At 38.9% G+C, this 25,050-nt stretch overlaps 1 protein-coding gene across 3 annotated transcripts in view; it reads left to right on the top strand.

Annotated features, from left to right (window-relative positions):
- Trappc8 (trafficking protein particle complex 8) overlaps positions 1 to 25,050 on the top strand; it is a gene marked incomplete in the record, with an annotated part of 92,627 nt that overhangs the window by 6,314 nt on the left and 61,263 nt on the right. For 2 of the 3 annotated variants that reach the window (XR_001231969.1, XM_005372745.2), the window contains 7 exon segments: positions 1 to 226; positions 7,203 to 7,397; positions 14,786 to 14,869; positions 18,723 to 18,812; positions 19,177 to 19,351; positions 22,031 to 22,184; positions 24,604 to 24,697. Coding sequence is in view for 2 of the 3 variants with exons in the window: in XM_005372745.2 (XP_005372802.1) it covers positions 70 to 226; positions 7,203 to 7,397; positions 14,786 to 14,869; positions 18,723 to 18,812; positions 19,177 to 19,351; positions 22,031 to 22,184; positions 24,604 to 24,697 (949 nt within the window). 3 annotated transcript variants of the gene reach the window in all.

Raw genomic sequence — 25,050 nt, 5'->3', positions numbered from 1 at the left:
CTGCGGCAGCCGCGGGCTCCTGCGTGAAGGTGGGCCGGAGGGCGGCGGCGCCGTTGCCGGCCCGCGGCGATGGCCCAGTGTGTACAATCCGTGCAGGAGCTCATCCCGGATTCCTTCGTTCCCTGCGTCGCCGCGCTGTGCAGCGACGAAGCCGAGCGGCTCACGCGCCGCAATCACCTGAGCTTCGCGGAGCTGCTGAAGCCTTTCTCGCGCCTCACTTCCGAGGGTAGGTGGTGTCCCCCCGGTTCCCCGGGCCGCCGCCAAGCCGGGGCCGCGAGAGGGAAGTCGGGGCAGACAGGGGAGCGACAGCGCCGTTTACGCCCCGGAGCCGGCGGGGAGGCGTCGGAGGCCGGGCCCGCGGCGCCGCGGCGGCTGGAGGAGGGGCGCGAGCGGGGCTGTCGCGAGCGCGGTGCCCTCCGCTTCCCTCCTCGCGGAGGAGCCGGGTCAAGTAACCAAGAAGTGAGCCTCCGAGAAGGTGGCTGAGATTATCCTCCTCGGCCCCGGGGGTAGAAGCAGGCAGGTGCGAAGCCGCCTTGGAAAGGACCGGTCTCTGAGTAAGAAAGATCTGTCACCTCGTCCCGGGCCTTACACTGGACTTTCAAAGTTACCTTGAGTATTACGAGACAGGATCTACGGCTGGAACAGCCTTCAGTGCTGAGAGTGATCACTGACCAAACTTCTGTTCAGCTATTATTTTACTTTTTTCTTTGAACATTTAAGCGTTTTCTTACATATACAGTCTTTTTTTTGGTTTGTTTGTTTTTTTGAGACAAGGTCTTGGTTTGCAGCTCAGGCTGGCCTTGAGCTCACTTTGTAGCCTAGGCTGGTCTTGAACTTGCAAAGATCCTCCTGCCTCAGCCTCCCCAGTGCTGGGATTATAGGTGTGTGCCACCACGCCCGGTTGTTACATATACAGTCTTTTGTCTAGTCTCAGAGTTTCGCCCTTGGTAAGTGAAAAAGGTACATAAATGATAACCTTTTGCCTAAACGGTGAGGAAGGAAAGACAAATTGTGCTTAATTTAATATCGATGTTTAATTGTCTAGGTTGGTAGGCATAGAAAAGTCCTAACATTTGTTTTTTCATATAGGCATTTAATCTTAGGAAGAAGCGTCTTCTCATTGAGGAGTTACCTGTTCTCTCCAGTTTTATTTTATTTTATTTTTTTTTGGTACCGGGAATTGAACTCCAGACCTTGCGCTTGCCAGGAGTGCGCTTATACCACTGAACTATACCCCCCCCTGCTCTTTCCCGTTTTAATACTTGATTTAGGAAGAATAGGTGGGTTAAGCCATGCTTGAACTTTTATTTTTCCAAGTGTACTCCATATACGGTTTAATCAGCATCTTGCAAACAGAAGATGGCAAAAAGTAAAACGAAAGGACCCGTGATAAATCTTCATCACACTAATGATAGTGACCTTTATTGTGTTATGGTGACTTCTTCCTAAGAAGAAAAGAAAGTTCAGTACTGTAAATTCAAGTCTTACATGCCACAGGTGTTCTTTATGGCAGCTCCTTTACAGATTAGCTTTTTGTATTTAAAGAGGGAGGGAGCTGTCCAAAAACACATGTGGGAATGGTTGGATTTTCTTCAGCCTGTTACTAGTCTCACCTCCTCTGATCCTGTACTAAGACAACAAGAACAACAAAATGCCCTTTATGTTTAAATTCTTAAAAAACACAAATACTCAAGAGGCAGTTGACTTTGTGTGTGCTTTTTCCTATTTTGTTGATTAAAAATAGTGAAAACAGTGTACATGATACCTATTTTATGTAGCTTTTATCTTTTAGTCCTCGCTGAATCCTGTTATTACTGTTCTAAATTTGAGGACACTGAGGCATAGAAATGTTAATTTGTCTACAGTGTTATGTCTGGGAAAGATTTTAATTAAAAACAGGCAGTGTGAATCAAGCGTTATGTCCTTAATCACCAAATCATCTTACCACCTCACAATACCTGTGTTTGGAATTATTCTAGCAACAGTGTTGTCCAATAGAAACAAAATCTGAGGTGCTGGGGATGTAATTCAGTGGTAGAGCACTTGCCTAGTGTGTGAGAAGTGCTTGCTGGTCTCAGTCTTCACCATGAAAGACAGAGAGAAGAAGGTGTTTTAGTGGTCATATTAAAAAAGGAAAAGTGAGAGACCTCCCTCACTTTTTTTTAAACTGAGGGTTGAGCAATATCCCTAACCTATTAAATTTTTTTTCTTTCTTTTTCTTCTCTTTCCTTTTTTTCTTTTTATTATTTTTTTAACTTTCCTTTCTTTCTATTATTTTTTTAAAGATAAGGTCTCACTATGTAGTTCAGGCTGGCCTCGAACTCACAGTAATCCTCCAGCCTCAGCCTCCCAAGTGCTGGGATTACAGGTGTGCGCCACCATGCTTGGCCTACATTCTTTATTATTGTTAAGTTTTTGAAATTTGCTCTGTTTTATACTTTGCATCTCAACTTAAGAGTAGACACATTTCAAGTGCCTAGTAACTACATGGGGCTGGTATCTTCTATATTGGAAGTGCAGTACAGGCTCAGTGTCAGTACATTGCTGATTTCTCTTTCCAGATGGGGAACTAAAGTATTACGATGAGTTGGATGTTAATGATAAGTAGAGAGGTGACAGAAAGGAAAAGGGCAGTCATTCTCTACTGAGGAGGGAGGGATGAGGTAAGGGCAGAAGGTGTAGATACTGCTTAATGCTTATTGAACAGTGGGGAAACTTCCTACTTAAGTACAGAATGGTAAGGGAAGACCTTAAATCTAGGAAAGGATTTAGAAATTTCATTTCTAATGAAAGTCATAGTTTCTTGAGCAAGACTATGAAATTTTGGGAGATTAATGAGTTGTGTGGATAATAAGGATAGATAAGGAGTTGATACAAGTTGTAATGTTTCAGATGACTAAGATATGAACTGTAGGGATGGTATCACAAATTTGATGAAAAAGATTTAATCTTTCTGTGGCTTAGTTTTTGCTAGTAAATAAATTTTGAGATTCTCTGCTATATGGAACAGGTTGCTTTTGTACTACTTGGGGAGATTCCTCAGCTTTTCTTTAGGTAGTAAGACCTGAGAATATCACTTCAGGCAATGTAATTTGGTGGGGAAAGAAAAGCTAGATTTCCTTTTCTGGCTGCAGGTTTGCTGTTTTTTTTTTTTTTTTTGGTTGTTGTTTGTTTGTTTTGTCCTTTTGAGACAGGGTCTTGCTATGCAGTTCAGGTTGGCCTTGAGCTCACTTTGTAGCCCAGGCTGGTCTCCAATTCCAAGCGATCCTCCTGTCTCAGCCTCCCGAGTGCTGGGATTATAGGCATGAGCCACCGTGCCTGGCTGGTTTGCTATTATTTAGAGTAAAAAATTTGCTTTAACTACTGTGATCAGCTACATTATTGCCAAATACAATGTCAAGTATTTCAGGAGACTTTTATTTTTAGGTTTCAGAAGAAAAAATACATGCTTTAATGCTATACTAAAGAGAGGGTTGTTAGAAGAAATTTGAGTACTGTTCATCTGTAGGACCTGAAAATAGTTGAGGCCTGATATATTAGACAGTGGAGAACCATTTTAGATTCCTTAGGCACATTTTTTTTTTTTGTACCGGGAATCAAACGCAGGACCTTGCACTTGCCAGGCAGGGGCTTGTGCCACTGAGCTATATCCCCATCCCTAGACACATTTTTAAAACTAGAATCATAGTGTATTCTTCATATCATAGTAGAAAGTGGTTATAAACCAGGCATGGTGGCACAGACTGTAATCCCAGCACTCCAGAGACTGAGGCAGGAAGATCACAAATTAGAGGCTACCCTTAGCTGCATAACGAGTTCAAGGCCATCCTGAATTACATAGTGAGACTGTTTCAGAAGAACCAAGGGAAAAAGTAGAAAATATATTCTTCGTATGTGAGACTTACTTTCATTGTTCAAAACATTATTCAACACACATTTCATGATCCTAATACTTCTCTTATTTCCTGAGGTGCAGGGGGATCTAACCAGGACCGAGGCAAGCAATCACCACTGAGCCGCATCCCCAGGTCCCTCATACTTCTTGAAGAATCTCCCCTGGCCATCTGTTTCAAAGAGTAGTCTTTTTTTTTTTTTTTTTGTCTTTTTGAGGCAGGGTCTCGGTATGCAGTTCATGCTGGCCTTGAGCTCACTTTGTAGACCAGGCTAGCCTCGAACTCGCAAAGATCCTCCTGCCTCAGCCTCCCGAGTGCTGGGGTTACAGGCATGTGCCACCACGCCCGGCTAGTAGTCATGTTTGTAGTAATTGACCAACTCTTACTGCTTTTGTTTAGTAATAGTTCTTCGATAATTTTAAACAGTTCAGTATATCATTTAGCCATTTTGTAAGTTTTAAGAAAATTTCAATTAGTAACTTTGAAATATGAGTTTCATTTTCATTTTTTATTTTTTTTGGGGGTGCCAAGATCTTGCTTTATAGTTCAGGCTGACCTTGAACTTGCAGCCATCCTCCTTCCTCAGCTTTCCAAGTACTGGGATTACAGGTGTGTAACACCAACTTTGGCTCTCATTTTTGCAGTATTTGAAAATTGTGGGCCAGGTGTGGGGTACACCTGTGATCCTAGCATTGGGAGGCCAAGGCAGGAGGATCGCTATGAGTTTGAGGGCAGCCTGAACTGAATAAATGAGTTCAATGCCTACCTGCACTACATCGTGAGATTCTGTCTCAAAAAAAAGTTCCTAAAGATACAGAAATGCCCCATTTAAGTATGTATGTAGTTGTCTATGGCCAGACCACCTGGAACACACCTGACCTGGTCTAAGTACAATACTCAGTGCTGTTGGTTTTTTTGTGTCTCTTTTACGTAACTAGACAACCTGGGAATTTTAATTAGGGAGAGAGGCCTATATGTGTTTATTTAAATTAGAAAACAATTACTGAACAATGCAGGGGATACAGGAAACTTTGAGATCTCTACTCCCAGAAGTAACAAATATTAACCTTCTGTCATATTTGCTTTGCTTTCCTTTAAAAATAAAGCAAACAGCCGGGTGTGGTGGCGCACGCCTGTAATCCCAGCACTTGGGAGGCTGAGGCCGGAGGATCGTTGTGAGTTCAAGACTAGCCTGGGCTACAAAGTGAGCTCAAGGCCAGCCTGAACTGTATAGTGAGACCCTGTCTCAACAAGACTTGAAAAAAAAAAAATGTACTCTATCCTAGGAGTGCAAGGGCTGTTCCTCTTCTTAGTATACTATCAAAAAATAAAGCAAACATTGTTGATAAGGTTGAAATTGTTCTACTTCTTGATCTCATTTCATCCTTTTGTAATTAATCATGGGCAATTACTGTGAATGAAATTTGCATATGTATTTTGTGTGTATATATTTACAATGTATGTGTGCATTGATTAAAAATTTTAGAAAACAACTGAGAGAATACAATTTTTTTTTTTTTTGAGACAGGTTCTCCCTGTGTAGTTCAGGCTGGCCTTGAACTCACTATATAGCCCAGCATGACCTTGAAATTTTGACAATCCTCCTGTCTCAGCCTCCCGAGTGCTGGGATGACAGGTGTGTGCCACCACACCTGGCAAGAAATTTGGAAAGATAATTTTTTTGGTAATTACTGAAAATGTAGTTAATTTAAATTGCAAAAGCTTTTTATTTGGTATAGCACATTTTCTGTTGAGGAAAAAGAAGGGTATCCTTTAAATCCTTTAAATGAGTGGGTGGCCCTGCCCCTTGGGTTTTTGGAGACAGGGTCGTGCTATGTATTGTGCGCTAGGCTTGAACTCACTATGTGTCCGGGCTGGTCTCAAACTCATCAGTTTTCATGCCTCAGTCTCTCGAGTGTCCGGTGGCCACTTTGTCTGATGACCCATGATGCAGTTGAAATAGGTGGGTACCTTCAGTTGCTCATGCTGCCTCCGTCACTTACTGTCAGACATGCTGCTTCACACTTACTGCCTGACCCAAATTCTTCACATACGGTCACCCAGTGAAGCAGGTGTTAATCACAAGTAACAGATGAGGAAATTGAAGCACAGAAAAGTTGTATAGAGTAATGCAGTTAATAAGTGGTGATTTGGAATTTAAATTAAGATGTGACTCCAGAAGCTGGGTCTTTGATCATTTTAGTGGATTACTTCAAATATTAGTTCCCAACCTAGTTACCTTTCTGATTATACAAAAACAGTGCTTAGGGCTGGGGATATAGCTCAGTAGCATAAGCGCCTGTTTGGTGAGCACAAGATCCTGAGTTCGATTCCCGGTACCAAAAAACAAACGAACAGTGCTTACATTTTCTACTGTGTACGTTGGGCACTGTGTTGCTGCAGTGACTACAGAACCTACTGCCTGAAGCCGTGGTCCATTGTTTGTAAATCTCATAAACTGAAAGGAGCTGTAGCAGGTAGAGACAGGAGGTGTTGCTGCGGTAAAAGCGATCTGGGGGTTGTTGTGTTTTTGTTTTTTTTTTTAAAGAAGATTTTTTTTTCCCTAAAATTTTAAATTTTATTAGTACCTGTTTGAAGTACATAATGGTTAATTCGTGGTGGGGGGTATGTAACACGTTAATTCTTTCTGTACCTTCCCCTCCCCGTGCTAGCCCCCTACAAGTTTATTTTTTAGACCAGTTTTAGGTTCACAGCACATTTGAGCAGAAAATGGAGTTGCCACATCCCCTTTATCCCGCACACGCCCAGCCTCCCTTCCCCGTTGTCCACAGCCCTTACCAGAGTGCGTGTTGATTTTTACTGTAGTGAGACAGAGGGTGAGAATGCCAGCAGAAGACTAGGGAAAGAATGAAGAAGCCCTTTGCAGCGTTTACGTCCCGCTTTCTTCCCTTTACTATGGTCAGATCAGTGTGGGTCCCGCAAATCTTGTGTTGCCTGGCCTAGCCTTAGTGTGAGGTGAGAAGAGATTTAGTAAGGGTGGTGGTTGATTTTTGGCATTTCTAAACACAGGACAAAAGAAGGGATAGAGAGTAGGGGTACTGGCAACAGTAGCAGGCATACGAGGAAGAAATGTAGTGTCCATCTAACACTTGTGCATCAGGGAGTGTTGTAAGTCAGTTATACGCTTGGGGGAATGTCCACTTGGAATCCTGGTTTCTGATTGGAGCACCCTTTTTTGAGACCCACTTTGCTTTCAGTTTGGTTTCTTATGCCTTGTATGGAATTAATTTTGGTGTGTTATGCACTGGGTAGTTACTAATTTCAAGTTTCCTCTCCTTTTCTTTAAAGGTCATATGAGAGATCCTAATAATCAGCTTCACATAATTAAAAATTTGAAGATAGCAGTGAGCAACATTATCACCCAACCACCTCAGCCTGGAGCCATTCGGAAGCTGTTGAATGATGTTGTTTCTGGCTGTCAGCCTGCGGAGGGATTAGTAGCTAATGTGATTACAGCAGGAGATTATGACCTTAACATCAGTGGTATGTACCTATAAAGGTTATTATTTTTTTAAATGAAAATTTCTTTGGTGAAGAAAAATAATTTTGTGATATGGAGACTGTTCAACAAATACTTAGGTGTTTACATAGTGTCTGCAACCTGGGAATGTGGAGAGCAGTGTTGACAAACAACCCCAGGAATTTTGGCTTTTTATTTTATTCTGGTACCTGAAGTAATACCTAAAACATAAGTATAATAAATAGTGCTCACTGAAAAAACAGGCAGCAAATAGCATTTTCTTGTGACATCCGTAATACTGAATTGAATGAAAACATTAAATTTGTTGCACTTTCAATCTTGGTGTTAAGTGGAAGAAATGTTTAGGAAGTATGTGTAAATGCATAATTTTTGAGTATTTCTTGATCTGATTTGAATGGTAGGTGTTTCATAACAAGACTGATAAGTGAAGTATTATATTAATGTGTAAGATGAGTTACTCTTTCCAGTGATTCTTTTCCAATATTAAAAAAGTCTTAATTTACTGAAAGGACATGAGATAAATTTTTAGAAGGAAAAAATTAAAGTACATCATCAAATTAGGATCTTTCTGCAGCCCTGTAAAATAATTTTTTTAGACCTGTGAAATGCTTTAATAGTTCTTAATGTCTTAAAGATTTTCTGAAACATATGCAGCAAGTATAAGTGACATGTTTAGGTCACAAAGTTAGTTGGTTGCCCATGGATGGTTAAAAATATTTGTAGAATTATTTTGTTTAAATGTCTCATAGATTTACTTATTTTCTCTCCTTCCCTCCCTCCCTCCCTCCGTCCTTCACTTCTTTGTTTCTTTCCATACTGGTGATTTTTTTAGTTTTTATTTTTTTTGTCTTTTTGAGACAGGGTCTTGCTCTGCAGTTCAGGCTGGCCTTGAACTCACTTTGTAGCCCAGGCTGGTCTCAGACTCATAACAATCCTGCTGTATCAGCCTCCCGAGTGCTGGGGTTGCAGGCGTGCGCCACCATGCCCGGTTCATACTGGTAGTTGAACCCAGGTGCTCATGCATGCTAGGCAAGCACTCTGCAAGTAACCTATTCTAGCCCTTTATTTCTTATTTTTATTTTTGTTTTATTGAGACAAGGTCTTGCTGTGTAGTGCAGGGATGACAGGCATGCATCACCATGCCCAGTCCCAGCCCTTTTCATTTTTTGAGACAGGGTCTTTTTGCCTTAGGCTGGCTTCACATTTGTGATCCTGTGGTCCTAGCCTCCTGATACCTGAGATTACAGGTGTGCACTACCTAGCAGTTTTTCTTTGCCATTAATTTTAATTCCAGCAGGATAGGTTAGCTTGATTAGTTTTAGTTTTTGGTGCTGAAGTTTAACCCTGCACATGCTAAGCAAGTACACTACCAGACACTTAGCTATACTTTCCAGCCTGGTCATTTATCATTTAGAATATTATGATTACCTGCCAATCCAAAGGGTCTGAATTTTAGGATGCATAATTATAATTAGATCCTGGCACAGTGTTTTCAGCATGCTGCAAACATTTAGCTATTTCCCTGAGAAAGTAGTAGAATTTCAACCTTCGTTTGCCTGTAATGAGTAGCATGAAAGGTAATGAATCAAATGGTAGAGTGTCTTTTCATACTACCTTAGCTTAGTTAACTGGATAATTTGAACAGTTCAGTTGGTGTTTTTAAGACTTTTTTTTCCTGTCTCTGAAAACAAGACAGTTTGGCTAGATTCTTTCTTAAGGTCTCTCAGACGTTTAATCTTGAAATTCTATGTTATAGGATCTTAACATTTCTGTTAGGCAGATAATAAATGTTCATTGATTTACTGCTGTCTCCTTTGCATTGAGTTACATAAATGAATAAGACAGACTTTCTTTCTTTCTTTCTTTCTTTCTTTCTTTCTTTCTTTCTTTCTGCTTTTTGAGACAGGGTATCACTATGTAGTTCAGGCTGCCTTTGAACTCACTTTGTAGTTCAGGCTGGCTTCAAATGCGGTGATCCTCCTGCCTCAGCCTCCTGAATGCTGGGATTACAGGCATGTGCCACCACACCCACTGAAAGCATGCTTTTTAAGTTCATAATCTACAAGAGAGGCAAGCATAGTAATCAAAAATCATAGTACATTGGAATTTATAAATGTTGTAATCACACTGTATTGTAATAGAGATGTTGTATATATGGTATGCCAAAGTGTTAAGGGAACATAGAAAGGGATTACTTACTGTCTTGGTTACTTTTCTCATTGCTGGGACAAAATACCCAACCCACAAGTTAAGGAGAAAAGGTTTATTTAGCTCACAGTTTGTAGTCACAGTTTCAGTCAATAATCGGCTGACTCCAAGGTAGGGTGGCTTGGTAGAGGGACATCTCAGAAGAGAATAGTTCATGGCACCCACAAGGTAGCAGAAGCAGCAAGGGACCTTAACAACAACTTTCTGTCCCGTTTATCTTATCCGGACTAGTTAGGGTGGATAACACTCACCCTTAATCTTAGTGCCCTTGAGTCTAGCATTGCACCATTCCAGCCACCTCTGAAAAAGCCCCACCTATGACCACATGAGACTTTGGGGAGACATCTAGACACAAGCTGTAACACTTACCAGATATGCCTTTTTGAGACAGGTTCTCACTTATGTAGTTCAGGCCAGCTGTGAGCTCACTTTGTAGCCCAGGCTGGTTTTGAACTCGCAGCAATCCTCCTGCCTCAGCTTCCCAAGTGCTGGGATTATAGGTGTGTGCCACCACGCCTGACTCTCACACTTACCATATATGAAAAATAATTTTTTTCTTAAGTTTATTTTAGGTGTTTATAATGATCACATTCAGCATAGAGCATTTGTACTGGTATGTGGTATTCTTTTTGATTCTTTTTTCTCCCATTGTCTTCCCCTCCCTTCAACTTCCCTTCCCCTCCTTATTTACAAAAGCTTTGTTTCCATTTCTTTGTTTTCTCATAAGTTTTTATTTTGCGAATATTTTTTCTGACTGCTGAAGCTCTTTTTTTCCTTTAAATTTTGAGACAAGGTCTTGCTATATAGTTCAGGCTGCCCATGAACCCACCAGGTAGTCCAGGCTGGCCTCAAACTAGCAGTGATCCTTCTGCCTTAGCCTCCCAAGTGCTGGGATTACAGATGTGCACCACCTTGCCTGGCCTGCTCTTCTTTCCTTTAAAAATTTCATCAACATTATATATGCACAAAGGCATGATGCTAGAAAGATTTACATGTAAAAAGCAACAGCAATGATTTATTCTTTGTTCTCTGCCCTACCAATTCCCTTAGTATTTTTTTCTGGTATTATGCATGTTCTTAGTAATGTTTTTATGTTGCTATCTCTGGCTTAATCAGTTTTTCTGCTTTCTTTGTTTTTTGAGATGAGGTCTCACTGTGTAGCCTAGGCTGGCCTTGAATTTGTGGCAAGTCTCCTGCCTCAGCCTCCCAAGTACAGGCATGGGCCATTGTACCTGGTGGCTTGATCAGTTTTAAATTTTATTTATTGACTTCTTTTTTTGTTTGTTTTGTTTTTCTTCTGGTACCAGGAATCGAACTCACGACCTTGTGCTTGCCAGGCAGGTGCTTTGCCTCTGAGCTAAATCCCCAGCCCTATTTATTGATTTCTTGTTAAGATTAATGAGGACTTTGCTTGGTCTCACCCCTGTTTATCCATCTTTTAAGTGTAGTTTTCGTGATTTCAGTATTCACCATTTATAACATCATGACTGAATATTTCTCACTGTACTGCAGTGGCAGTTAGTGGGCTTTCTTGAAAGTGTATTTTGGGAAGTTAGTAACTGTCTTTTAAAAAACATCTTACCAAATGTGGTGGCACACATCTGTAATCCTAGCACTCAGGAGGCTGAGACAGGAGGATTGCTAAGAGTTTGAGACCATCCTGGGCTACATATTGAGTTCTGAGCCAGCCTGAACTGCATAATGAGATCCTATCCCTTTTTTGTTTTGTTTTGTTTTTTTCCAGTACCAGGGATCAAACTCATGACCTTGTGCTTGCCGGGCAGGCGCTGTGCCTCTGAGCTAAACCCCCAGCCCCAGAGACCCTGTCTCAAAAGGAAAAACAACAACAAAACAAAAAAACCCCTTTCTTGTTTACATACTTTGTAATCTCATTTTGTTGTCTCTCAAACTTCCCTAGTAAGATTTTCAATTTGACATATTATGAAATAATAAATTTATGAACATTTTCCAAAAGTCTTTTCTTTTTCTGTTCCCATTTTCAGTGGGGATGATCTCATTTACCAGTGTGGTGAAAATTGCTTAGGGAGTAAAATTTTTAGATATTACAGTAGTTTGTGGCCCTCCAAAGTGTCTGATCCAGGTGTATTTGTGGTATTATTTAAAAGCTTGGGAGCTGGGGAAGTAGTGTAGTGGTAGATCATGAGTTTAGTATGTACAAAACCATGGGTTCAATTCCCAGGAACAGTGAGAAGAGAGGTCAGGGAAAAAGGGGCTAGGAAAGAAGTCTAAAACTGTTAATTGGGGTGGAATAATACAACAAAAATGGAGACATAGTGTTCTGCCCCATCTTGGACTGGTTACTGTCCAGGTTCTCTGGGGATTTCCTTCCTTTCTTTCTTTCTGTAGTTTTTCACTGTTTGGGGGTACATTTCCATGATTTGATAAAGGAGAAATCTCTATTAGCTTCCTGAGAAAGGTACATGGAAGGTAAAATTTTTGAGAAGTAAATGTCTGAAAATGTCCTTACTTCATACAGTTCATTTGTGGTTTGACTATACATTATTAGTTAGAATCTGTTTTCCTCAGAATTGAGCCACTTCTTTCTAGCTTTTAGTGTTGCTCTTAAGCTGGAAGCCAGGATGATACATATATGCCCTCCAATTTTTAGAAGCTGTTAATCCCTGCTGTTTTAAAATTCCATGTTGGGTCTGTTCTGACTCCTTTTTTAGTCATTGTGTTAAGCAGCTCCTTTTGACAATTTGGTCCTGCATGCTGTTTAGTTCTAAGAAATTTTCTTGAATTCTCTATTAACTTCTTCCCAATTGTTTTTCCTGTCCTTCCTGGAACAACTGTTAGTTGGATGTAGAATTTCATGAGTTGACCTTTAATGTTACCTTTTTCTAGTATTGCCTGTTTCTGACTGTGTTCCCTACTGCTGGGGCAAATTACCTGAGGCACAGAATGTACGAGGAGGGGGTTATTTGGCTCATGGTTTCAGAGGGTTCCGTCCACGGTCAGCTGACACTAAGGCAAGAACGTCATGGTGGGAGGGCACGGTAGGAGGGTGGTGGCAGGAAGCAGAGCAGGGAAATAGTGCGGGAGTGGTAGGGGAAAGGGACCAGATGTAGTGTCCAAGGTCACGCCTCCATGGCTCACCTAGATGTGCCCATGAGTGTGCTGTATTAATCTGCTAAGCATGTCTTAATCCACTCCAATTGACAATCCTGATTAATAGTCATACTGTCTTTTGATTTGATTTAATTTCTTCCTTTCCTTTTCCTTTTCCTTTTCCTTTTCCTTTTCCTTTTCCTTTTCCTTTTCCTTTTTTTGTCCTTTCTGTCCTTTCTTTCATACAGGATTTTGTTATGTAGTTGAGGTTGCCCTTAAACTCACTGAGTAGCCCAAGCTGGCTTTGAACTCAGTGATCTTCGTGCCTCAGCCTCATGAGTGCTGGAATTATAGGTGTGCACCATCATGACTGGCTTTTTGACTTATTATCGGGGCAATAGCCTTGACTTTGTCTTCTGACTCTTTTTACTGAAATTTTAGGACATGTCTCAAAAAGAAATTTAAATGTTTATAGTCATACTAGTTTTTTTTCTTTTTGGTCTTTTTGAGACAGGGTCTCACTATGCAGTTCAGGCTGGCCTTGAGCTCAATTTGTATCCCAGGCTGGCCTCTAACTCACAGTGATCCTCCTGCCTCAGTCTCCTGAGTGCTGGGATTGCAGACGTATGCCACCATGCCCGGCTCTAGTCATATTATTTTTCTTTAAAGGATTTCCTTGTTTTCTGTATTTTCAAATTTTGTATCATGCTATTCTTGTTTCATGTTGTTCTTCTAGATGCTATTCTTGTTTTGGTCAGTGCTGGAGATGGAGATCAGGGTTTTGAACATGCCAGGCAAGTGCTCTGCCATTGTGCTACCTCCCCAACCTTAATTTTTGTTTTATTCATGCCTTTTCTCTTATTCACAATATTTTTCAGTTTCTGTGTTTTGGTCTCTTGTTCATGTTGGATACTTTCCTCAAACGTCTGGTCAGAGCCCTTGACACTTTTTTGTTTCAAATTAAGGCATTAAAGACTTTATTGAGCATAGAAAGCCTTACCAGTTAACGGGTTTCTTTGATAGTGAGGTTGTGAGTAGACTTGAGGGTTGAACAGTTTGTATTGCTTACAGTTCTTTTCTTTGAAACCATTTAGTTTCTTTTTTTAAATCATTTAGTTTCCTCCAAGTAGACTCAAACCTGCTTTCTGGATGTGTACTAGGGGTCTTACTTGTTTTAAAACAGTCTATTAAAAGTAATTTAGCAGGCCGGAGATACAGCTCAGTGGCCCACGTGCCTGCCTGGCAAGTTCAAGGTCCTGAGTTCGAGTCCCAGTACAAAAAAAAAAGACAATAAAAGTGATTTAGTAGGTACTTTTCAATATAGTCATTATTTGTGAGAAATTATTCTATTATGTATGTCATAATATTTTCAGGGCCCTGCCAATATCTCTGCACAAGGAAAGATTGTTATTTGCCTTTAAAAACAGGTGGCTACACACCTGTAACCCCTGCTACTTGAGAGGCTAAGGCAGGGATCACAAGTTTGAAACTGCCCTAGGCAACTCAGTGATATTCTGTCTTAAAATAAAAAAGGCTGAGGAAGGAGTTCAGTGGTAGAGTACCCCTGGCTTTGATCTGCAGCCCCCCTAAATAAAATAGAAGGAAAAACTTAAAGTAGATGGAGGCATTATTATGGTTGAACTTATTAGACAGATTTTTAAAAGAATCCCAGGTGGTTAGGATAAACCATGTATGAGAAGAAAAATATTTCTTCAGCTTCTTTTCTGATAACTTTCAGCCACCTCCTGTTGGTTGTATTCTCTGGATTTAGCCTAGAGCCTAGCATACGCTAATCACAAACACTGTAGCACTGAGCTACTCATCCAGTCCTTAGCTTTATTTTTATGGCCTTGGAAACTGGGAATAGGAATGATTAAGTATGTATGTAATTCTTTGGAGTCAAATTCCACTATAGTAGAATAAAATTCTGGATAGTATTAAAATGGCAATTTTATCCATTTTAAGAATGTATTAATTATATATCCAGAAATATTTTTCTGACTTTTAGCATGAATGTAAGTCAACATACTTTACATCCATTCTGTGTAAAAAAGTAGATGTTAGATATTTACCTCATAAGCCTAGTTTAACAGTGCCATATTTTCTTCATCAGATCGGTCAATTAAAGCTAGTGTTCCTTGGTACAGTAATTGGAAAGACACACTGATGGAATTGAAAGAATCCTCGTTATACACAGGTATTTCTTATGGTGGTCTCAGTTTTGCAGCTTGTGCTCACTTTACTCCTTGTCTGTTGTCTTTTTCCCTACTTAGCTAATACTTTTTCCATATTCTTCCCAATTAACAAGTTTGATTTTCCTAAAATAAAGGCAGTCTGGTGATGTTCAACTTTTGTGTTACCTTTCTTATCATCTGTTATCTATTGTGTTTACTCTTGATTTACATTATCTGCTAAATCCAGGCATTGTCCTTCAATATAAGTTTGGGCTGCATCTTATTTTGATAAGGGAAATCATATTATACTTCCTTACCAAGTACATTTCACATAGAGAAACTTTAGTAGGTTAACATCATTGCTGTTTGTATTCCAGATAAAAAATATGAAGAGATAAAGGGGTATAAGTAAAGCAGTGAATTCATCCCAGGATAAACGCAAGAGAATTTTTAAGGAAAGATAATTATCCCCAAGTGTTAAAATCTTCTGTTACCATGAAAATTTTTAAAAGCCCTTCCTTTTCTATTAAAATGTCATTTGAAAATGGAAAAAGAAAAAGTAAAATGATGCCCATGGTTTATTGGCATTTAACAAACTAAAGGACAAAAGAACCATAGCATATTTATGTTCCCAGTACCTCCAGGAAACATGAGTGGGGAAAATAGAGTAACTTGAAAGTGACCTATCTCAAGATGAAAGCCAATTTTTGTCATATATAGTTTTTCTTTCTTTCTGTATCCTTAATTCAGTACCCAGTGGTTTTTTTATATCAATATACATAGTTATTATTTCAGTTTAAGAAATTATATGTGTATGAGTGCTTTGCTTTTTGCTTTTTAATTATTGATTTCTGTAGTTTAAAAGTCAAAATTATAAAACATATAGAGAAATCTAGTCTGTACCATATTCCTTTACCCTCTCATACCTCCTCTTTTTCTTTTTCTTTTTTTTTTTTTGTCTTTTTGAGACAGGGTCTCAGTATGCAGTTCAGGTTGACCTTGAGCTCACTTTGTAGCCCAGGTTGGCCTTGAACTTGCAATGATCTTCCTGCCTCAGCCTCCCGAGTGCTGGGATTACAAGTATGCGCCATCACGCCTGGCCTCTCCCCCCCTCCCCCCATAATTGTACTGTGTTTTAGTTCATTTGTTTTGCCATGCTGAGGATCACACCCAGGGCTTCATGCATGCCAAGCAGCACTTTACCACCGGGTGACATCCCCAGCCCACTTGTATTAGCTTCATCTATTATTTCTTTTTGAAAACATAAAATACATGTGTGGCTCTTTATGACTTTTCTTTGTTGTTTTACACAACAATGCATGCTCTTGCTGTTGCTTATGGGTGCCTAGTGTACTATTTAATGCATGTACTATTATAGTTCATACACAGTGGTCTCCTGATGAGAGTTTTCTAGTATTTTGTTATTATAAATAATGTTACAAAGAATAGCTGTTTTGGAAGATTCACTTTATTTATTCAGAGCCCCTGATCCCTACTACAATACTAGCCGTTTCTCATATGAGTACAGTTTTCTCATTTGATAAATTTAGAAGCAATGAAGTAAAAAGATAAATAGAAAAATGGTCATAATAGGTACAGATGCGTAGTCATTTCTTCATATCTGTAGAGATATGTTCTTTCTTTCTTTCTTTTTTTTTTTTTGTTTTTGAGACAGGGTCTCTCTATGTAGTTCAGGCTGGCCTTGAGCTCACTTTGTAGCCCAGGCTGATCTGGAACTCACGATGATCTTCCTGCCTCAGCCTCCCAAATGTTGGAATTACAGCCGTGCGCCACCACATGCAGCGAGCTATGTTCTTAACCAAAAAATTTATTACCTCTTTTCTTGCCGTTAGTTCTGAATGAAAATATATGTTAATTTTCCAACCAGGTACTTATCTGACTGATTTGGTGGGGGAGGGAATATGTTATTGGTTGGTGAGAAAATTCATTTCCTATTGTAAGAGACACTAATTCCTATTATTCATGCTCCAATTTTTGCCATTTTTCATATAGATGAGAGTATTTCTGGCAATAGTTTTATAGCAGTGAACGCAGAATTGTTATAATACTAGCCTCCTAATCAGGCTATGTTGTGTGGATCATTCTAGTAAGCATTTGTTTAAATTCAAAAATTTTGTGTATTTTTTTTGAACTGGGAATAGAACTCAGGACCTTGTGCTTGCCAAGCAAGGCACTGTGCTGCTGAGCTATATCCCTGGCCAAAAAAAAAAAAAAAAAAAAAGAAAAAAAAATGTGTATTTGGCATTAGATTAGATACCCTATTTGTTCAAGATGCATGGCTTTTTTCTTTAACTCTTCCAGGCACTTAATTTAGTATTATGATATAAGTAGAAAATAAGTTTGCTGGGTTTTCAGCATAATCAGCACAGATAACTGGGAATGTGGTGCTTGTTTGTTTATTTACTTACTTATTTTTGTTTTTTTGAGATGGTCTTGTTATGTAATATGGACTAGCCTGAACTGTGTAGTTCAGGCTGGTGATCCTCCTACTTCAGTCTCCCAAGTGCTGGGATTAGACACGTGCCACCATGCCTGGTGATAGTGTTCTTTTTTTGTCTTTTGGAGACAGGGTCTTGCTATGCAGTTCAGGCTAGCCTTGAGCTCACTTTGTAGCCCAGGGTGGCTTCGAACTCACAGCGATCCTCCTGCCTCAGTCTCCCCAATGCTGGGATTATAGGCACAGGCGTGCACCACCACACCCGGCTTGATAGTGTTCTTTTAGTAGAGCTATGGTTTAGGTAATTCACTTATATCTAGTGGAATCAAGTTTAAGTAAGTTTACATGAAAAAAGAGTAAAGTGCTTAGAATGAAAGAGTTGACATTCTAAGAATCACAGTATATACATTTTTATAAAAAGTAAAGGAGACTTATTTGTATATGACTAAGGTAAGTATGCACTGACATTCCCTTTAAAAGAGATTTTGTTGCCAACAATCTCTAGGAATCAGATTAATGAGTTTGTGAACAAAACCAGTAGTGACATGTTGAGCCAGATAATTCTTTGTGGAGTGCTGTCCTGTCTTGTGCATTGTGAGGTATGTTGCGTGTCCCTAGAGGCCGGTAGGCAGCCCCCCCCCCCCCCCCGTGGTGACAGCCAGACATTCCATCAGACACAGAACCTGTGTTGAGAACCAATGTCCCGCAGTGATAACATTAGTGAAAAGGAAATAAAACTTTAGTTGTAAAGTATTTATATTCACGTAGGTAGTGTTTAAAGCATTAATTGGTGAGTTATAGAAACATTGTATAATAATAGGTTTAGGAATAACTGAGTTATATTTTTGCAAATATGTATGTTTTCTGTATATTTGTTTGAGTGTTTTAAAAATATATGTCGTATATACCTTTTGTAGGTGGGGGATTGAGCCCAGGGCCTTTACACTGGTCTATACAAAGCCTTTTTAAAATTTTTTATTTTTATTTATTTATTTTATTTTATTTTTTGTCTTTTTCAAACAGGTTCTCGATATGCAGTTCAGACTGCCCTTGAGCTCACTTTGTAGCCCAGGCTGGTCTTGAACTCGCAACAATCCTCCTGCCTCAGCCTCCGGAGTGCTGGCATTATAGGTGTGCGCTCCACGACCAGCTATTTTTATTTTTTTAAAGCAGGAAAATTTATTGAAGAAAAGGAATTGGGAATAGGATTGGGGCAGTGGGAAATAGGAATAGCTCCTGAGAGACAGGAGGGGTCTGGAATGAGTTTCCTGTTGTATATATCTTAAAACCCAGTTGAAAGTGCTTGTTTACTGTTAGAAATTAGCTTTCACACCTTTTTGGAATATGGAACTGAAGTGTTATCTGTTGTGAACTGATTCTGTTTAGGAATGACAACTTGTATATGTTGTTACTTTCAGCTACTACTCCATGGTTTGAATCTTACAGAGAGACCTTTCTTCAGTCGATGCCGGCATCAGATCATGAATTTCTGAACCACTATTTAGCATGTATCCTTTACCTTTAAATTCAGTTAAAACCAAATACTGTATTATGGAATTTTTTAATCTCAGAAGTTAAATGAAGGCAGAAGTGTTGAAAGGCTATAGCTAATGGAGAAATATATTTTGTGGGGCTGGGGATTTAGCTCAGTGGCAAAGCGCCTGCCTGGCAAGCGCAAGGTCGTGAGTTCGGTTCCCGGTACTGGAGAAAAAACAAAAAAAAAAAAAAAAGAGAAATATATTTTGTGCTTGTAGTAAAAACCTATGAAATGAGATTTTTTTAGCTCAGAAAGTATCACTTTAAAATTTATCTTAATAGGTTATTTCTCACTGATTGATAAGTGATAGTTACCTTAGCAGAATGGTTTACAAGGTATGTTGGTAGCATCATCTAGTGAAGCTGAACCTATGGAACAGTTCTCAAAGTTGTCACAAGAACAGCATCGAATTCAGCACAACAATGATTATTCCTACCCCAAGTGGTTCATACCAAATACACTTAAATATTATGTGCTGCTGCATGATGTGAGTGCGGGAGATGAGCAGAGGTAAGATGTATTTTTTTTTACCTTCTGTTTTTTTCTAGTTAGTGTAACATTAATTTGGGTATGGTTTATTAAATTTTGGATTTAGGGGCTGGGGATATAGCTCTGCAGCACAAGCGCCTGCTTGGCAAGTGCAAGGTCCTGAGTTTGATTCCTGGTAACAAACAAACAAAAAAAGACCCTGTCTCAAAACGTAGGATTTATTTTTTATCTAAGAAAGTAAGAGTTGATTATGATTATAATGTGAACTTGGTACTAAAGCGCTTAGCTTTATCTTTTATTCTGGAGTTAAATTTCAGCAGTAATTTAATGTTAGGTTTCATATGCTAACCCAGCCTTCTTTCCAGTGTATGTGTCTTATACAGTCTGTCTTAGTTATTTTTCTTGTAGCCAAAATACCCAACAGTAAAAGTTCAAGGAGGAAAGATTTCAGTCTATAGCTGGCTCCAAGGCAGGGTGACATGGCAGAGGGACATTGCAGAGGACAAACAGTTCTGGGCGGTTAGAAGGCTGCAAAGCAACAAGCAGCACGATCACAGTAGCCCTTTCTGTTGCTTATGTCCAGACTAGGCAGCATGCCGTTAGGGCGGGTAGCACTCACACCCTAGGAGACCCTTTTCATCATCCACACCTAGAATTGTGCCAAAGCAGTCAGTGGACTGACTGAGTAATCACACTCTTGATCCCAGCATCGCACACTCTAGATCCAGCCACCTCTGAAAAAGCCCCACCTAAGACCGCATGAGGCCAGGGGGAGGGGCAGGGGATGCACATCTAGACACAAGCCATAGCACAGTCTTCATGCAAAAGTGCTGCCACTGTACACTTGTAGACCTTAGCTGTTATTTCTTCCTTTATAAAAATTATTTCTTTTTTTCTTTCCCAGTTTTCCTTCTTAACTTTTCATTGCCTGGCATTGTTTAGATGCACTTTTTCACTGTCTCTTGTCACTTAATATTTTTAGCCTTAGTGTTTGTCACAGTTCAAAAGGAAATTTCTTACGTTCCTTTTAGTATTTGTTATTAGTGACTTGGAGTAGTCTTTTGGGGATTCATGAGTGGTCTTCACAAGTAAGTTTTTGAAAAGTAGGAAATACTAAAAGCAACTTTATTTCTTATGTCTAATCCTTTCTTCCCTGGGTCCTGAACACAAATCATCACTTATTTCTTCATTTCTTGAACCCAGGGTCTCGTGCATGCTAACTAAGCACATGCCATACCACTGAACTACACCCCAGGTGCTTACCAGTATCTTTTTAATAAATTGTTGAAATCAAAGAAGTACTCTGAATACATCTTTAGGGTTTTTGAAACACCTGTAGCCTGTTGTTTAGTGTACTGAATAGATAGAAATAATTTGACTATTAAAATTAGTTTCTGTCAGTTGACTATAGTATATGTTTTGTATTTTGGGTGGTTGTAACATGGACATTTAAGTAGTGATTCAAGTATAAGATCAGTGGTTCTTGTGTTCATTAGTATCACGGGAAAGTGGGTAGGACTTTATTATACCTGAGTTTGTGTATGCACTTCTATCTGTATCTCTATATGAATTTTCTGTGATTTTTCTTTCTTACCACTAACAAGGAAATACAACTTTTACTAACCTACCTGTAGGGTGTAATATGATTAGTTGTTTGTTAGGCTTTTTATTTGTATAGTATCACATTTGCATTTGAATGTGCCTTCAGATTTTCCAGGCCTCTGCCCTCCAGGTAGCTGATTGACCGCCCCAAAAAACCATTTTAATGGGTAGCCTTAGGGACCAAAATTTCATTTTCTGTAGTTTGTATTGTTTACTTCTTAGACTGTCTTGTGGTTTGAATTATCTACCACCAACTAGCATACTTAGCGTTCTTTTTTCTTTTTCTTTTGTTTTTTTTTGAGACAGGGTCTTGCTATGTAGTCTAGGTTGGCCTCAAATTCTTGGTGATCCTGCAGCCTCAGTCTCCCAGGTGCTGGAATTACAGGTGTGCACCACCATGCCTGGCTGGTGTTTAGCTTCTTAAGGTTTAGAAATCAGAATGATTTTTGCTATAGTTGAGAAATAGCTCATAGATTCAGCTACTGTAACGTTTGCAAGAAAATCAGGGTGGGTTTTGTATAATAAATGCTTCTCCTTTTCTATGAACTATGTCCTGTTTAAGTCTTTTGGTAGTGCAATTTTCTATTTTAGTATTTTTATCAATAAATGTTGTCTGAGAATTTCCCAAAATTTCATTTGCTGAAGACTGGTTCTCACATTGGAGGTAAAGGGCTGATGATGTGTACCAGTGCTGGCGAACCTGTGCACAACGGGCTGCTTGTATCTCTGGAGGCACTAAAAGATTCGCCATCGCTGATGTATTCATTTAAAGCTGCTGTTTGGGAATTGACAGTGCAGTAGCACATGGAAGGCTCAGAAATGGTCTGTGCTGTAAAGAAACTTGTTTTCTGTACTTCCCCCCAAACTAGTGTGAGCACTAGAATTGTCTGTTTGAATAATGGGTCAGGAGTGTTTTGCGGTATTTTATTCCATGGAACACACTTTGGTAACTCTGCTTAAAGTGATACCCAGAATTTTATGATACTCATTTTAATTTTTTAACCTATTTTATCTTTGCCTTTTTTGGGTGTTAAGATCTGTTGTCTTAAGATCTGCTTTCGGGTTACTACAAGGTTTTCTCCATTTTTTAAATTTTAGAGCTGAATCAATTTATGAAGAAATGAAACAAAAATATGGAACTCAGGGTTGCTATTTACTTAAAATTAATTCTCGAACGTCAAATCGAGCATCAGATGAACAGATACCAGATCCTTGGAGTCAGTATCTCCAGAAAAATAGTATTCAAAACCAGGTATATGTAAAAAACAACAATGAAGCAAACCTCAAAAGTTGTATTCCAGTTTTTATGTCTTGGTTTAGTAGTACAGTTGCTAATATTTATTGTGCAGTCTGGCTGATTTTGATCTATCATCTGTGAGCTCTTAAATCAGTGTTTCAAAAGCTGTTCTTAACCAAATACAACTCTTTTCAGGTATATAATAGTGTTAAATTGCTCTTTTTCTTAAAATATGAAAATTACACAATTAAAATTGAGTTAGATTCACTTGTAGAGAGTTTTTAACGTGTCCATTTAATTCATGATGAATGCTTACAGTCAGTTCTTTATTATCCACATGCTCTGGCCGCCTTCCTACATTTTCAGCATACTGTTCTTATGGCCACCTTTGGAGCTCATGCTTTTTAGGTGGGTGGCCTTTTCCCCCATCTTCTTTTGTTTTCCTGTGTTCTTAATTTTTAGGAAGTGTTATTTGTTCCTTACTCCTTCCTTAATCTAGAGTTCTAGACTAAGGTTAAGCATTGTTCAGTTGGGTAGGTACAAAGTTTTGCATTTTACTAATCTTATGCCGCTTGTTGGTAATTAATTACCAAGTTCCTTTGCTAAGCTTGATAAGCTTGATAATCAAGAGTTGACTGTTTTTTATTTAGAAGAACAATTTAAGTAAATGGAAATACATAACTGAACTACTCTGTGTACTCTTTGTGTGATAATATTTTTTAAAAAAAAGTTATTATAGAAAAGATTTATAATTATCAATCTGATATAAATATGTTTAAATATTCACTATATTTTTCTGTCACATGGAATTTGTACTCTAGACAGTGCCAACCTAATTTGGATAGTGAAATGGTTGCTGACTTACTTTAAGATTATGTTAGGGAAAAATCTTTAGTCAAGAGAGAACTAATTGGGCCGGGGATATAGCTCAGTGGCACAAGTGCCTACCTGCCTGGCAAGTGGAAGGTCCTGAGTTTGATTCCCAGTACCAAAAAAAAGACCAGGATTATAAAAAGAAAGAACCAGTTGGAAAACACACACACACACACACACACACACACACACACACACACAAAACCAACAAAGAAAGAAAGAACCAGTTAGATATGAAGAAGCTTTTTTTTTTTTTTTAATGGTATTTCAGGGCCCTACTCAGAATAGGAACAGTCTTGAAAAATTCAGTTTATGGTTTAGCCATCTAAGATTGTAAAGGGGAATATAGATTAGCTTGTGCAGTGTTAAAACTTTTAATAGTAGACAAAGGTATCAGAGATTCTGTAATTTAGAATCTAAAAAACTCAGGGTTAGAACATAATTTGAAGTTTATCAAACCCAATCCCTGATTTAATAATTTCCTTTAAGCTTATGAACAGTGTCATCTACTGATGGTACTTGCTCTCTCCCTAAGTGATTGAGCCTTCTTTCGGGGCAGTACTGAGAATTGAACCCAGGGCGTCATGCATGGTAGACAAGTGCTCTATCACCGAACTTCATCTCCAACTCTTGTTTTAAACATTTTGTTTTGAGACAGAGTCTAAGTTGCCCAGCCTGGGCTCAAACTCGGGGACCCTCCTGCTTCACCCTTCTGAGTAGCTGTAATTAACTCTTTGTAATTACCGGACATCTTGAGAATCAACCCCAAGTTTTCTCTTTTCTTGTACACATTGGTTCTTTGTGGGGACCATGTTAGTTCGCTACTAAGACGACTGTCAAATATTGATGACTAATACTGATTCCTTTTTTATTTTTCCAAGCTAAATATACTGATTTCCTAAGTTTTTCTCAAGGGTGGTTTCAGATGATTTCCTTTCCTTTCTTTTAAGTTTATATAGTTTCTTTAAAATGTGACACTTAGAATAGTAGCTCATATTTACTGATCCTGTGGAGTAGTGTAGTTTAAGTTTTCTTTGTTAACTGAGAAACCAGTGATTTTGTATAAATAAACATTGTTATTAGATATTTTAAAAAAATACTTCACTAGATTCAGAATTCACCCCAACCTTCTGGCATTGTGTCCATGACCTGTGAGATTTTATACTCTTTCCTTTCTTTTCCTTATGCCTGACTCTGGTAGTTCACCACCTTGCCAGTATTCTTTAAGCCTAGTAGGCATATGTGTATGCCTGTATGGCTGTGTATATCCGTGTATGCCTATATGTGTGTATATGTATTACATACAGACAGGTGAACTAAGATAGAGATCATTTGGGTTTAGAAGAATTAGTGTAGTAGATGATTGTGAAAAGGAATTTAAGAATATAGGCAGTGTAATTTGGATAGATTCAGATACATGAAGGAAGTTAGGAATGTGGGAGGCTAGAAGAGCATCACTGTAGAAAGTGAATAAAGCCAGTAGTTAGTAGAGCAACCATAGTTGTTGACTGATTTGGTGATTAAATATAATTGCTAATGGTTTCTTATTTTATTTTGATAGGAATCATGTGAAGATGGCCCTTGTACTATAGCTTCAAATAAGAATTATGATAGTAACTTGCTTTCATTGGATGGATTAGATAACGAAGTCAAAGGTCTCGATACACTTTCTCTAAGTTCTCTTAATTAAAAATATATATTGTTCAATCATTTGTTTATGTATTTTTCCTTTTCCCTTCCCCCAGCCCCTCCCTTGCACCCATTCTTGGGGAGGGAAAGAAGGCTTGAAGATGGGAAGGGGATGGGATAAATTGAGATGTGTTAGGTACAAGTACAGATTTCCAATGGTGAATGTGATCAGTATGTATGATAAATATGTACTCATAAAAAGAATATAGTTAAAAAATAACAATATACATTGTTGTCAAAGCGTGCTAACCTTTTTTTTTTTGCTAACCTTGATAGATAAAAGATGAGAAAATTTTCATAACAAAAGTAATGAGAGCAG

Source organism: Chinchilla lanigera, unplaced genomic scaffold, assembly GCF_000276665.1.
Source record: "Chinchilla lanigera isolate Chin_1 unplaced genomic scaffold, ChiLan1.0 scaffold00001, whole genome shotgun sequence".
In the NCBI taxonomy this organism is placed as follows: Eukaryota; Metazoa; Chordata; class Mammalia; order Rodentia; family Chinchillidae; genus Chinchilla; species Chinchilla lanigera.
This window is presented reverse-complemented; position numbering and strand designations above follow the sequence as displayed.